At 47.3% G+C, this 14327-nt stretch overlaps 5 protein-coding genes across 5 annotated transcripts; all 5 read right to left on the reverse strand.

The window, feature by feature from the left end:
- Positions 1 to 42: 42 nt before the first annotated feature.
- RhiXN_08390 (dihydrodipicolinate synthetase family protein) lies at positions 43 to 1335 on the reverse strand (the record flags this gene model as incomplete). The annotated part of the gene is made up of 9 exons (XM_043328206.1): positions 43 to 165; positions 224 to 343; positions 379 to 572; positions 624 to 681; positions 737 to 751; positions 817 to 980; positions 1055 to 1101; positions 1168 to 1249; positions 1311 to 1335. The coding sequence occupies 9 exons, from the start codon at positions 1333 to 1335 to the stop codon at positions 43 to 45; spliced, it is 828 nt and encodes a 275-aa protein (XP_043183591.1).
- Positions 1336 to 5104: 3769 nt separating this feature from the next.
- RhiXN_08391 (GPI-anchored domain-containing protein) lies at positions 5105 to 6374 on the reverse strand (the record flags this gene model as incomplete). The annotated part of the gene is made up of 7 exons (XM_043328207.1): positions 5105 to 5486; positions 5547 to 5582; positions 5638 to 5764; positions 5827 to 5860; positions 5924 to 5957; positions 6012 to 6069; positions 6125 to 6374. 7 exons carry the CDS (start codon positions 6372 to 6374, stop codon positions 5105 to 5107), a joined length of 921 nt encoding a protein of 306 aa, XP_043183592.1.
- Positions 6375 to 7295: 921 nt separating this feature from the next.
- Positions 7296 to 9944, reverse strand: RhiXN_08392 (Cyclin, N-terminal domain; the record flags this gene model as incomplete). The annotated part of the gene is made up of 7 exons (XM_043328208.1): positions 7296 to 7622; positions 7682 to 8224; positions 8281 to 8473; positions 8529 to 8714; positions 8762 to 8941; positions 9007 to 9807; positions 9919 to 9944. The coding sequence occupies 7 exons, from the start codon at positions 9942 to 9944 to the stop codon at positions 7296 to 7298; spliced, it is 2256 nt and encodes a 751-aa protein (XP_043183593.1).
- A 375-nt stretch (positions 9945 to 10319) lies between these two features.
- On the reverse strand, positions 10320 to 12018 carry RhiXN_08393 (uncharacterized protein; the record flags this gene model as incomplete). The annotated part of the gene is made up of 9 exons (XM_043328209.1): positions 10320 to 10449; positions 10508 to 10719; positions 10774 to 10924; positions 10973 to 11097; positions 11161 to 11244; positions 11319 to 11534; positions 11646 to 11761; positions 11805 to 11832; positions 11902 to 12018. 9 exons carry the CDS (start codon positions 12016 to 12018, stop codon positions 10320 to 10322), a joined length of 1179 nt encoding a protein of 392 aa, XP_043183594.1.
- Positions 12019 to 12442: 424 nt separating this feature from the next.
- Positions 12443 to 13873, reverse strand: RhiXN_08394 (uncharacterized protein; the record flags this gene model as incomplete). The annotated part of the gene is made up of 7 exons (XM_043328210.1): positions 12443 to 12613; positions 12639 to 12866; positions 12920 to 13026; positions 13091 to 13291; positions 13347 to 13552; positions 13612 to 13651; positions 13714 to 13873. The coding sequence occupies 7 exons, from the start codon at positions 13871 to 13873 to the stop codon at positions 12443 to 12445; spliced, it is 1113 nt and encodes a 370-aa protein (XP_043183595.1).
- Positions 13874 to 14327: the final 454 nt, after the last annotated feature.

Below are 14327 nucleotides of genomic sequence, written 5' to 3' on the forward strand. Positions count from 1 at the left end.
AGCGATAACATCCAAACAGGTTGTATGTAGTTCAAAAAATTATCATTTTTCCCTATCCATCAATGGATCCAACCATGCAACTGTCTTGCTTTTGATCTCTTCGGTAATAGACTGGAAGGGGCGGCGTGATTCTCCCCCATACCCAAAGTAGTGCACGCAGCCGTACTAAAGGATTTTCCTTGGTTTAGATTTGGTGGCTAGATCTATTATATCAATCACTTACCCTCATAGCAGGAATACCTCCCCCGAGTTCGATTGCCGCTGCTGCGGTAAGCTCTTTCTGGGCCTGTTTGGCACCCTCCAGATCGCCCTTTGCATAGAGGTCATACACGTGCACACATGCCTTTGGTGCATCATTAGCGAGCCCAGTAATCGCACCGGAATCCCAGAGCCAGCCAACCCGTGCAATAGAGTCTCGGCAAGGCCCATGAAGATCGCAAACTCATCTTGGGAATACAGAGCGGTGAGTCGTGCTGCCTTCCCCAAGTTTCCACACGAGAGCTTGATTCCAACAATATTCGGGTGTTTGGCAAGTTTCGAGATAAGATTCAAATCGAGGTCGATACCATTGGCTGGGGTATGAATTATATTATTACTGCGGAGACTTTGGGTAAATCACTCACATGCCCCAACGCCTGGGAAATTATATAGTAAAATTGGAATCGGAGAGGCATCTGCTACCTGGAAAGTTTCATTGATATTAGATATTATTTGCTGGAGCAACTATACAGCTTACTTCGGTGAAAAACGTCTCCAAGGACTCATTTGTCATGGATGCTTTGAAGTAGCCTGGAGGGAGGACCATTGCAAAATTACCGCCGCCTCGGCAGCTTCCTTGGTAATTTCGATCGTTTCCCAGGTAGATGACACTGCTGTCCCGACAATCAAAGGTAAATCCTGGAATCCTGCACTATCCAATGCAGTGCGATGCGTTTTTATCACGGCCACTCGTTCATCGCGAGACAGGTGCGATGGTTCACCTAACAAACGGAGGTTTGTACATCAGAAACCCTAGGTTTTTGTATAAGTGATGGACATCCAAAGGGTAACTGACCAGTTGTACCGTTCGCAACGAGGCCTCGGACTCCTGCCCTGGCAAGCCTTCGAGACAAACAAGGATTAGAATTATTACCCTGCTTATGCAGATCCGTGATTATCGAGATTTACCTTTGTACGTGCTTTGTGATGGTTTCGTGGTCAACTTCTTGCTTTTCTCCCTTGAAAAAGCATAAAGTGGGGACATAGATTCCTAAGATGTTCAAGTATGCATTAGCAAGCTTCATGCGCGCAGTCTATATTTGGGATTGCACCTGGCGGGGGACCTGTGCGAGCCATGATGGTTGTGAGGAACTGACAGAAGATTCGTTGGAGGTTGTTGCACCGATCAAGAGGGATGTGGTATTCCCGCATTTAAAGCTTCGAGCGATTAGGTATGGATTCCCCGAGCTCCGGGCCGTACTTTCCGACGTACACTCCTATCGGGGACTCGTGACCTTCCGCATACAAGCTGTATTTCGATAATAGATTGGAGTTTCAACGAAAAGAAGAATCATTTGGTCCAGTAGATGGGTGGATATTCATTTTTTTGCATCTCAACTACCACATGATATTGGTATCGGAGGTGGAGGAGCAGTTGGTTACGTCTTAAGTGGTGTCGAAGTCAGCCCAAAGTTTAAGAAGAATCGATGAGGTAATATCTCCAAGTGGAATGTTAATATGATAGTGGTATCAACTTTGTCTATAGTTAGTATCTTCAACTTTGGGATGCTAGTATACAAGGAAATCAGGGATGCCTTGTATAGATTGTATATTTGGGATATGATAAATTTAACGCGATCGGTGTTAACAAAAGGAGGAAGGGTTCATGAATGCTGATTTGATGCCAGAAAAGTCTTATGAAATAATAGTATTTGCGTAGGGATGGTAATAGAATTTGGTCGGCGTGGACTACCCTAACATTGAATTTGGCAGCTTCTGAACAATGATTTCTGACGGTCCCAGCGTGCAAGTTCTATTCCGCCCCTCAAGGGCCCAACAAGATCCCTCTTTAATTCCTCGTTTGCCACCAAACCCGCGCCCTCGGGATGATTTGTTACTGCATTAGAGACGATCATGCAGGTCGGTCAATGCAGAGATCCAAACACCCGAGGAGGTCAGCGAGGATACTTTTGAACGCCCCTTCATCAGTCCCTCTCTTTTCGTTGCCGACTACATTCATCTAATCAATTGCGGTAAAGGAACACCTTAAGCCAATAAATGAATGCTGCCTCTGGCGGAAGTTGCTGTGCCAACGATAACAGGGCACGCGTTTCAGTGGGTGTTAGCTGATAATGGATTCTTCTCAAGGTACAAAGACCGTTCATGTTTTGTAGGGCGATAATGACAAAATATTAATGATTCAGACTATAATGTGACGGTAAATCGGAATGGGAGTGGTAAGGAGGCTAATAGCTGAGGTGTTGAGAAAATGCCATATGCCCTACATAACCAGATTGGACTTTCCTTGTGTTTTCGGGCGCAGATACTCGCAAAGTTGCTTTTCTCTCAGTGGGCCCAGGGAAACAGCCTTGATGATATCCCCTATGATATAGCACTGGGGCCTTTTTTTAGAACTTCTCAGTATGAGGAGGTATGGTGATCTCACTGGTCGAACCCGTTGTACTGTAGTTCTCTGTTGGCGCAGCTGCCGCAAAAGACTGAAAGTCGAAACAATGCTGGGTGATGGACAGGCTTCCGGCTAACATCGTTTCGGTCATAGCAGAAATAACACCAAAATTATCAATCTTGGGACGACAGGTCCTTGGCCCGAAGCAAAGAATATGCACCAAGACAGCCCTGACTTCCGACATCGATCGCGCGTCCTGGAAGATATCAATCAGTAGTAAACCATACCTTTTACTTAGAGTAAATTTTCTATATCAGTAAGGAAGTGGTCTTCATGGGGGATTCTTCGGAAAGATCCGAGTGTAGGTACATACAGTATGCTGGAATCTAAGCATAATCAGGTTTCTCTTCGTTCAGGATGGACCAGATGAAGGGGTGTGAATGATTTTGCGGTCTCATTCAACGCCAGTTGCAAATCTTTCGCTAGCTGTTTTGGGGGTTAACACGGCTGGTAGCCAAAGGTGGAGTCTGTTCTGATATCATATGCAAAGAAACCTATCTCGATTGCTATTCTATCTCCGAATGCTTCGGCCGCTTATCCGCGACATTACTTACAGCTACTACTGAGGCCATGGCGGTATTTTACAGCCATATTGAATCGAAGCTGAGAAACCCCCATGAAATCACATGGATAGATAATTGCCCAAAGTACATACCCGGGCCATCGTAATGATATATGCTCAAGAATGCTTGTCATTCAGATACATTTCCTTTTGGAAGTCGTAGATGAAATCATGGTTTGACAGTGCATCTAAACCTCATGATCGTGGAGGCAACGGATAAGACTGTCCTCATTATGATAATTCTGATCAGGGTAAAGATACCCCCTGTCACCGGAGAAGGATCCAGTGCCAGTAAGCGAAGAAATGACGTACTCGCGGTTTTGGAGTCTTGCTGTGGCGAGAGTGCAGCCATGTCGGCCATGCGTCAGGTAGCTTTTCGTAAACTCCTTCGAGACCAAGCACAAAAATGTACGATGGCCGACCTGCTTATCACGACTTCGTCCCCGCTACTAGAAATGTTGGTAGGTTTAACGCGTCATAATTGGTCCGACTCAGAACGTATTATGATCGTTTATAGTGCTCGTTTGGAGGATATTCTGAGTAGAACTTAAAGCCATACTCTTCTCTTTCCACTTTAGCCTTGAAGTATGATATCGCAATGACGTGTGTCGAACCAGGGCTAAAGTTAGGGGACACGATAAGCTTTATCCAGTTTCTCACGATACCAATGCTGGTCGGGCTCACAAAGTTGGCTTATAGAACGAAAAATGCGTAGTAGTAACTCAAATTTTATATTATGTACCCAAACTGACTGACTATGCAAAAAATGTACCCTATTCCGGTAAGGAGAAATCACCCATTGCAATCGATGTCTCGGCGAAGAAAACATCTCTGCGAGTCGCACTCCAGCTGAACGGGAAAGTCGTCTTGGAAAGGCAGTAGGCCCTCGCCTAATGAAACTTCGTGCGAGGGGACAATAAAGCCCAAACTGACTGACTATGCAAAAAATGTACCCTATTCCGGTAAGGAGAAATCACCCCATTGCAATCGATGTCTCGGCGAAGAAACATCTCTGCGAGTCGCACTCCAGAGGTTTCGTCACACCAAGAACCAGGCCTGGCTGAAATTTTCATATCCCGTGACTCAGGGTTCTATGAAACTAAGGGTGACTTCGCGATATTGTTATATGTGCACACGCAAAGATAACGCGAGTAATGCGCCACAGAAGTCTTCGAGAATGCAGTTCATTTTGCTAATACGATACAAGGTCGCATTTACTTTGTGTATTCGCATTGATTGGGCAACGAATGACTATCAATATATTGTGTGTTGATATATACTACTAGCGTAGGTGGGAAGGAGCGTTGGGTCATAAAAAGAAATCAAGTTTAGGGAGACTGGCACTCAGCTACTATGTACAGTTAAGGATCGATGAATGAAAGATAGACATGGTGAGATGGTACTACAGTTTGCTAAAAGTCCGTGAAACAGTACTGAAACTACATTCATCCATCAATTAATGCTAGGGCCAGCCTACGAAGACTGTCTGGATGGTGCAGTTTGTGTCGCCTGGAAGTAATCAGGAGGTAGGAGTCCGTTTTCGTCTACGTCTGGAACATGATCTCTCCCTAGAGTTCCCATGTCTACTGCCCTTCCCGGGACAATGATTCGGGAAGTGATGTCCTCTTCGGATAGCGGATAACGCTCCGAATAAACCTTTGCTCGGGACCTTGAAGTTTATCTCTGGAGCCTCCTCCGTTCGAGACAGAACTTGTATGCGTATCAACAGTGGGAGTCCCCCGCGAAAATGGTCTACTAAATGAAGTGGCACAGTGTTCGTGCGCGACAACAGAGGATCGAAAGGATTAATGCTGGTTGAAGGGGGATCATAGTCGGATGCGCTCGGGTTGGTAGTGACGAAGACCCGGCGAGTAGATTTAGGGGAGTTCGGTGTAGAGGGTCGGCAAAGGGATTGGGTTCCACCGTATTTGCGATGGCGTTGGATCCTGAGAGATAGTTACCAGTTGTTTCTCGCCGTCAACAATAGCCCAAACTTGTCGAGTAGTAGTTCTGGTAGATCTTGCCGGAGTGATGGTGGAGCTAACTACTGAGGCGTTTGAAGGCGCGAGGTCTGGAACACTAGAATTGGGGATCCCTCCTAATTCTATCGGAGTGGGTTTATCCTTTTCAAAAGATTGGGAGGGACGACGACGGTAGCGAAGGAGAAGCCATACAAGGATGGGCAAAGTTATCAGGAAGATGAGGGCCAATACCATTCCTATTATCATGGGAGTTTTTCCCAAGGGTGAGCCATTACCACTAGTAAAAAGGCTCCAATAAGCAAAAACAAAAATGGTAGTAGGTAGTAGTTTTACTAACCCATCGGAAACAACGATAACTGTCGTGTATATAATCCTATCACACCAAGCCTCATCAGCCAATTTTTTAGCAGTCACGAATCGCGACACACGCCGAAGAGTAGACCTCTGAGGATCTGTGAGTAACAGTTTTCCCATCTGTTGTTTGAACAACATCTCCAGTAGCTGTCACCGGAACGAAGGAGGTTATCGTGGTTGGGCTGGTGCTACCACTCGAACCTGTAATGAATGAATTTGGTTGGTAAACAATCATAAACTGGAAATTAAATCCAACGTCTTACTCGATATCAGGAATGTCTTGCTGAGTGGCACTGACTTTTAACATGTCAGAAGTTTGTGAGTTGAATGAGTTGCATATTGTTATTCAAAATCACTGACCCCATTCGCGCTATCCATACGCCAATAGTACATCCTATTCTAAGGACTCAGCTGAATACACAAGATAGATACCCCAAAATTAGCTCACCCTGGCCAAACGTTCGAATCAAGGGGAACTTGAATAGTCCGGTCGCCAAATCGAGGAACTATATAGTCAGTGTTATTTTCTGCTCTTCACCAACTCATGTGCAGAATCCATACTTTGAATTGCATACTTGTTGGACCACTGAGTAGGCCATGAGATGACCGGATTTATACCCACACTATACATATCGCGAGGCTGAACCAAAGTAAGGTCATAGATACTAGGATCGGAGACCGATGCATTCCAAGAAATCGTGTATGTTGTGTTGCCCACCCAGTCATCGAAAGAAGTCGTGAACTCAAACCCAAAGACCCCAGATACTAATGCTAATAGATAAAATAGGAATTGGATGACCAGGTGGGTCATGTTGGGTGGAGTGGTATGATGGCTATGATGGAGAGGCGCAAAACGATGGGTGCGTGAGTCGCTGAGATGTAGCACTGGTTTGGGTCTTGATTACATACTAGAAAACGCCCAGAAGTCACCTTTAAGAACATGGATTCGGCTAACATGCCGTTTCAATTAGAAATGTTTTAATTTGTCTTCGGAATTCTATGTTCCCGGTCTTGTGTTACGACGGAAAGCAGTACGATTAGCAACTACTGGATAGCTGAAGACGAGATACGTGTATTACTAGCGTTAATCGATGAAGTTAAATGACGTGAAGGAGGGGTAAATCCTATATCTTCGGATGGGAACAATCAAGTGCTGGCCAGAGTCGGTAAAACGATCTACAAATCTGACACATCAATTTGATCGACCATGCTGATCTGGTGACAAAATATTACGGAATGTCTTTAAATGTCTGGCGCGCATTTATATCCAATAGGTGTAAAGGACACACCCCAGTTTATACCCTCGTTAGACCCCATGCAGAAAAATGCTTATTTCAATCACAGGTTCACACGTTATGTCCTTTAAGAGTGTCAAAATTATTTTATCACTGGGAATACAGCGACTCTGGGCATAGCTACGTTAGAATTTCTGGTTTCAGCCTTAATACTTCAGTCATGGTTAAGATTCAAACTTATTCTGCATCAGTGCTCAGACTGGCGTAATTTGTCCAGACACAGTGCACGCTGGCCCCTGTCTCCGTATACGTTGCTACCGGATGACTTACGATAGGTCACACTAAACAAATTCGAGAACTAACACATGGTATACACAAGGAAATTTATTATATATACGGTAGAGCAGGAAAATATGAAAGGTTTTGTACAGAAACCTAAGAGATCATATAATTTGATATTGTCCAAAACAGACGCATAAAGCTGGAGAGAAAGCACCTTATTCTTCGAAAAGTGCGTGTCCGGGAGATGGGCCAGGGACAAGTTTGAATGGCCTAGATCGACCCATGGCTCTAAGCTCAGGTATGCGTTCTTGCGGGTAGGGCAAGGTGTCATTATCGTTCGCCCAATCAGGCCACACAGAAGCGAAAACAGAACGACACCACCCAGCAACGTTGTTTACGATAGGTAACGTCCACTTGTAAAATAGAGCTTGTTCACGAGGCCTCTCGATGGATTGGGGCATATTCAAGATGCCCGTGGTCACACGCATAGCGATATTGTAGATTTCGACGCCTCCATCGTGAGCGTTCTGGGAGATATGATCCTACAATAATGGGTTACATAGTTAGTTCGTGTCTGGTTTAGTAACGACATGGCACGTACGGCGAGGGGCACATCGCTCAGCAAGCAAGCCAACCAAGCCACAGTAAGCCCAATCGCGAACGGTGGGCAACGCATAAGTTGGGGCATCAAAGCTGAGCTTTCTGCAAGGAATTTCGCTATGTATCTTGTTTCTTTTGTACATTCGCGCGCTGTTAAACTAAGGCGCATCATGGGTAGAGGGCTGGTGTAAGATAGGTCAATGCCAATCGTGTTGCGAATCGCCCATTCGGAATGTATAACATCGGACCGGACCAATCGTTGAAGTGGGCAGTATGTGATAATATCATCAAGCGGAGGGACCGAGGTGTAGTTTTCGTATTTCCAAGCCAACCAGAGGCAAGTAAAGCCAAGTAGATCCCAATGGGGGCCATTCAATTGCGCTACCTGTTCGCAGCGGGTGGTGTAGCGGTCGAGTAAATTGATCGCCAAGGAGAATATTTCAGACGGAAGCCGATACGTATATTGAATGTAAGCAACTAATTGTAATGCGCGATTCCGGGATGGCCACTGGGCACTTGGCAGTACTGACTGGGGCAGGTACCGCTGGTTATATGTTATATGTCAACCTTTGCGGAGGCAACAAGACAAGATACACCCACCTCTGTTTTCTGGCACATAGTCTCAGTACATGCTGGGGGATATTCAGCCAGTGCGTTCGGGCATTGGCTGGTGTAGTCTTCCGAGTTCATTTGCAAAAGGCCCCGGGTTTCTCGCTGCATGCCCAGAGTGATTATTTTTTCATTGTCTTGGGTTTCGAGCGTGGGTCCTGTAACTCGTGTCAAGTAATAACGGCTATATATACATTCAATTAGAGTGTAATGCTACAGAAGACTTCAAGGGTACTTACGGAGGGTTGGCTTTAAGATTTTCAAACTCCTTATAGCTCCATGCCAATTTCTTCACCCTCGAGCTCTTGATTTGATGAAGCGATCGAACCGGAGGATCTTGTTCAACAAGCTCATGCCGACCCCCAATACTCAATCTAACACACCGGACAGGAGGGCCCCCAAGCACATTTCCCAACATGACATGCCTGAAACACTCGACGTCGAGACCGGTAAATCAACGTAGTCGACGTACTTGAGCATCTGAAGGGTCTTGTCCCACCATTTCGTCCAGGTTCGACAATGACACCCTGCATATCCACACTCGCATTGATCAGAATATATGCGCCAAGACGGGGAAAGCCCTGTTTCCTCCACGTCATCGTCTTCTTCCTCACTGTTGCTCATAGAGCATTCTCCTTGGCCAGAGAGCAAACTGGGGGGAATACAAGAGGACATACTCGAGTGCATTTTGCGCGCCGCCTGGTCTGGCAATTCAACGTCTGGTGTACCATGGCGTCCCCGAGAACCCGGGCCTCCGGATCCAAATGTTCCTTTGCCTTGACGGTCCAGCCGCGCCAAAATCTGCACTGAGCTACATTCATTCTTGCTCTTATTTGGGCGATTTTGCTGTGTAGTTTGAATCCACCACCGTTTGACACGATCAAGTTCGTCGACTTCGGCATCTCCTGAAGAACAGTCAAAGCGGTCTGCATGTCCACGTCCAAATCTCCAAGCACGTCAGTTGCCGTAGTCGTTCTCTCTCCAACATCCTCCTGCACAGCTCGAGTCATCTCCACTATAGGTTCGGCGCCCGCCTCTGTCCCCATATTTTGGCGCTGAAACTTGGTGACAGTCCGCACCAGGTAGTATATCCCAAACACCCATTTGTTGTGTTTCTCCTCCCACTCCTGGTAAGCAGTAATGTAGCGTTGCCTTGCACCATACCGATCCAATATATGTATTCGGATATGCACCTTTGACATTGAGCGCCAGCTGCGTTTGGGATAGACAAAATAGTCCGACGGTACTGGAGGCTTGGGACGCGGAGGAATCTGAGATTTTATGAGAGCCTTAGAATGGACAAGTCCGGGTGGCGGGGCGAGGGCTGAAGGGCGAGGGTTGGCATCTAAAGTATCCGATATCCCAACTGGGCATGTTTCCACCGAAAAATCTGTAGTGGGATCCGGAAGTGCCTTGATATGCTCTTTATCAGTATGGGAAACAGAACGAGTAAGATCCAAGTTTACCTTGTCTTCGCTATCACCGAAGGCCCGCTTGCGAGAAGATGCCATACTGGAGCTAGAATAGTCAAGTTAGTCGTGGAAGAGAGATGGAGACGATCGCACAATCTGGATGCGAGCTACAGTTCCATTTATACTGCTCAGCCGCATAGCCGGTGGCCCAACTTACCAGGACCCACTATACCAGCCCATCATGCGGCGTTTCACTTGACAATGCCGCTATCACACTTGGACCACAAGACCACGGCTGATTCGCAAAAGCACAAAGCATAAGCCCAAATAGATCATCAACATTCCGTCGCTCGCAGCGCTAAAAACAAGGGGGAGGAACAACGATCAACACAAAATACTCAAAACATTACAAACATATAGATATCAGTTTCGGGTCGTAACGTTAGTTCCAGCAAGCGGCAGTCAGCGGGCGGAGTGGGGAAAGGTCAGCAAGTTACTACCACGAATGTTAGTAAGCATAGGCCTGGACTTGTGAAAGTGGTTAGATTGGTTCAGTTCAGCAGTAGTAGTGCCGAAATCTCTCGTTGGTTAGAGCTTGGACCAGACCCTTACCTAGTTTTAAGATGATGTCGGGGGCTGTTGTCCTGCACCCTGCTGGTAATATTGGCCATACTGGGATGGGTCTGACTGCTGAGATGCCATCCACTGCTTGAATTGGTCAGAATCGACGTCGTATCCATATGCAGCCCTGTCCCATTCCAAGTCAAAACGCGAACGAAGGATACAGCGAGCCGAGTGAAACGCACCAGTAAGCCTTGAACTGCTCTTGTGCTGATTGGGTATCCGCAGCACCTGGCGGGCCTGGTGGAGGAGCACCACCAGGAGGAGGCGGGGGTGCTTCTCCTCCGGGGGGAGGGGGAGGAGCCTCCCCACCAGGCGGAGGCGGAGGAGGTGGGGGAGCTTCTGTTGGAGGAGGAGCAGGGGCCGCACTACCATCATACCCACCCATTTGATTGAACTGCATACCCAGGAATCAGTCTATGCTTACATGCCAGAAAATCAAGTGACGCACGTTGTACCCATATTGACCTTGTTGGAGTAGATGTAGCTCATGTTGTTGATGGTACATCATTTGCCGAGCCTTTTCGTGCTCGGCACGAACGACCTCCAACAAGTCGTCGGTGAGCTCTTTAGCGCGTTTGACCATACCTTCCTCAGGACCCCTGCTCCCTTGTCAATATAGGCAGCGTAACGAACGATTAGAAACGCACGAAATATGGATATGCATCGGCTCCTCAGATTCACGTCCAGTTTCATTATCGAGATAACCAGAGCCTTGGCCCTTGATTTGGACACGAGTGCCTGTCTCTTGTTGAATATACTTTACAAACATACCCTAAGGAGAGATAGAATGCCCCGGTTAGCCCAAACGCGAGGAACAGAGAATAATCAGACGTACGGTTGGACCGACAACTTTTGCGCGGACGTTAAAGTTTCGTAGAGTCTCTAGACCAACTGGAATTTTTTCCTCGGGCCACTTTTTCTGGTGAGCCGGAAAAAAAAAAGCTCGGTGAGCACTCGCCTACCCAAATAATAAACACAAAAATGTAATCTCACCCTCTCACGACCTCTATCATCCCGTTTCCTGTCCTCCAACAGGCTGCCCATGTCGGTGTTGATCAACTCATTGACCTTCTCGATTGCCTTGTTCAAGACTTCTTGAGTGGCCGCCGAAATGTGCAAGTAAAGCGGTGGGTCCTTTTCAGTCGCCTTGGATTTATCCGGATACCAAACACCCTTTGTGGTAACAGACGCGTCCGTCTCTGAATGAATCTAAATCGTGGAACAAAAATAAAAACAAAACAAACAAAACAAAACAAAACAAAAAAGTCCCAGTCCTCACTGTCAACATCCAAACAAGAACGCACTGTGCGCCAGACTCACCTGTTGTTGGGTCGACCCCTTTGTTAACAAGTACCGGTTGCGCAAATCGTTGATCTCGATATCGTGCGTAAACGGACCGTCAAATGGATCTCGTTTATGGTCGAGCGCTCCCGAACCTGCGCAGATGATGCTCCGGCTTCGAATCCGGGGGCACTATACTGAGCGCAATCTTCGCAGCAATAAGAGCCTAAAGTAACATCATTTAAAAAAACAGTAAATAGTCAGTAAATTCAAGCAAGGCGGGACGGATTCGAACTGACAGCAGCGTGGCGGCCTCGCTCGCCTTGTTCGTCTCTTCTGTCTTGGTCACTTTCGAGGGAATGTCACCGTCTCCCGATGCTGGTTGGTCCCATTTACGCTTTCGGTCCGACATTACGCTTACAGCCGAGGTTGGAGTCGGTTTGGAAAGTGTGGTGGTGGTGCTGTAAACTAAGCGTGTCATTTCACATTCGAGCGCTTAACCTTGAAATGCAAATTACTTGCACGAACTTTCAAGGTTCAACTATAGGGGGGCGCGTTTGCCAAGTTCGAGTATGACGGAAATAGATTAGGTGATTATAAGGATACAACGACATAACAGAGAGGTCTGCGATGTACGTACGTGAGGCATGCAAAACAAGCAAAAAAAAGTGTGTATAAGTCCTGTCTAGTAGTTTCAACTAAACAATGCGAATCCAAGTCCGTTGTATCTATGTCCAATCCTACGGGCAACTACCTGGCATGTGCCTTTGCTTTACAGCATCAACCATGCTTGGAAGCCAACCAACGCAACTACAAGCTTGCACCCATGCCCATATTCAACGATGCTGCACCATTGGTAGACTTACTGGTAGAACTGCTGATGGAGCTCCCGAAGTGGTGCTAGTAGCGCGGCTCGTGGTCATACCACTCGCGGTCGCAGTAGCAGTCCCCGTAGCGTCAGAGGCAGTGCTGGTGGGATCAGCAGCAGCAGCGCGACAAGCTCGGGGCTAGCAATCTTGGCCCAAGGGTTACCAGCCGATGCAGCCATATTGTTCTGATCAATCCGATGTAGTGCAGCTCGTTGGCAGGAGACAAATAAACAAGTGCCAGGAGATGCACAGAGCCCCCATGAGACCTCTGGGTTGGAAGCAAACCGGTAGAGGCAGGAGGGCCAGGCAAGACAGTCGTGGTGTTCGAGTTGATGTCGCTGACGTATGTGCCAGAAAGATCATCGGGGACAAACGCCCACTTCTTTTGGGCCTGGAGAGCACAATGAGAAACATGCTGAGAAGAGCGCGCATCAGAAAACGTACCTGAGTATCACCAGTGAAGAAGGACGCGACTTGGCCATGCTTCTTGGGGAAAGTACCAGCGCCGTTCCCGGGAGCGTAGTACTGAATCTCTGGTTGCCAGTAAGCGACTGAAGATGAAAATAATGGTTAGACACCCATGTCGTAAAAGGGCAACGCAAAAAATGTACGGACAGTGAATAACAAAGATCCGCGCCAAGCCCTCGCCTTCGGTATCCAAAAAGTGAATATGGTTCTGGGCCAGAGCCATGACAGGTTTATAGTTCGAGGCGTCAAAGTTGGGTGGGTTTGTTACGCCCCATGCAACAGGATCCGGAGTGGCAGCCTTGCGCTCGAGCATTTCTACTGAATAGAGATTACCCTTGGAGAAGGCGACTAGGGTGAATGGAAACGTCAGCTTAGAACAACACAATGTAACATTCCAACCCACAAAATACGTTGGTATCGTGGTCAAGGATCGCAACCATGGAAGTTGGGTCCAGCCCATTGGGAACAGTAGTTTGCTGAGTGCTCCAAGTCTGCGTAGTTGCGTCAAAGATGTGGATCGCGTTGGGCTGCGAGTTGTCGGCGTTGATGAAATAAATGGCGTTGAAATATTCGGAGGTGAAGCACTGGGTGTTTGGTCCGTCAAAAGGTCTAGTTTTCCGACCACATATCAGCACATCTGGTACAGGCATATAAAAAAAAACACTTACGGCCGTCCTCCTGTGGTTGGGACCGGCGTGCCCTTGGGAGCTATCAAGGAGAAACCTCATCAGCAAACCTATCCCTTCAGGGCTGGACCAGAATGGGCGTACAATTGAGCCATGCGTCCTGTGCACCAAACGAGAGATCTTTTCCATTTATGCCAAATGCGTAGAGATTGAAGTTTGAATCAAAGGCAGTACAGCTAGTCGCCAACACGGGTGCAGCAAACCAGGCGGCACCAGCAGCAAGTGTCAGCGCAAAGGGGAGCATCTTGTTTTGAGAGTGAGTCTGTCTATTGTTTCGAGTCTGTTTATAACGAGTGTGAAGTGCGCCGATGACGCAAGGTGAGGCTGGGAATCTAAGAAATCTGGTGATGATGAAGTGGGAAGAGGTGGGTCACCTGAACCCGGCTTTATGAACTTTACCAAGCGCCAGCCACAGGGCAACCAAGGCATCAACCAAAATGAGTTATTTCTGGGTCACTCCCCCCATACCCATACCGCCATGTGATATTGACATGGTAACAGAACGGCTTCGTGTTCATGAGTCAAGTTATTTGTGGGTGCGCCTTGTCGGTTACGATATTGCCCTGGCTTCTTCGAAAGCGAAGTGATCAACTCCTGAATTTACTCCAAAGTTGCCATCCAACAATCACGGCAAACAGGCACCGATTATATACACGATTCACAAACTTTCGTTCAAAGATCAAGTCCCCTTTCGATCT

The sequence above is a fragment of the Rhizoctonia solani genome, chromosome 10 (genome assembly GCF_016906535.1).
Source record: "Rhizoctonia solani chromosome 10, complete sequence".
In the NCBI taxonomy this organism is placed as follows: Eukaryota; Fungi; Basidiomycota; class Agaricomycetes; order Cantharellales; family Ceratobasidiaceae; genus Rhizoctonia; species Rhizoctonia solani.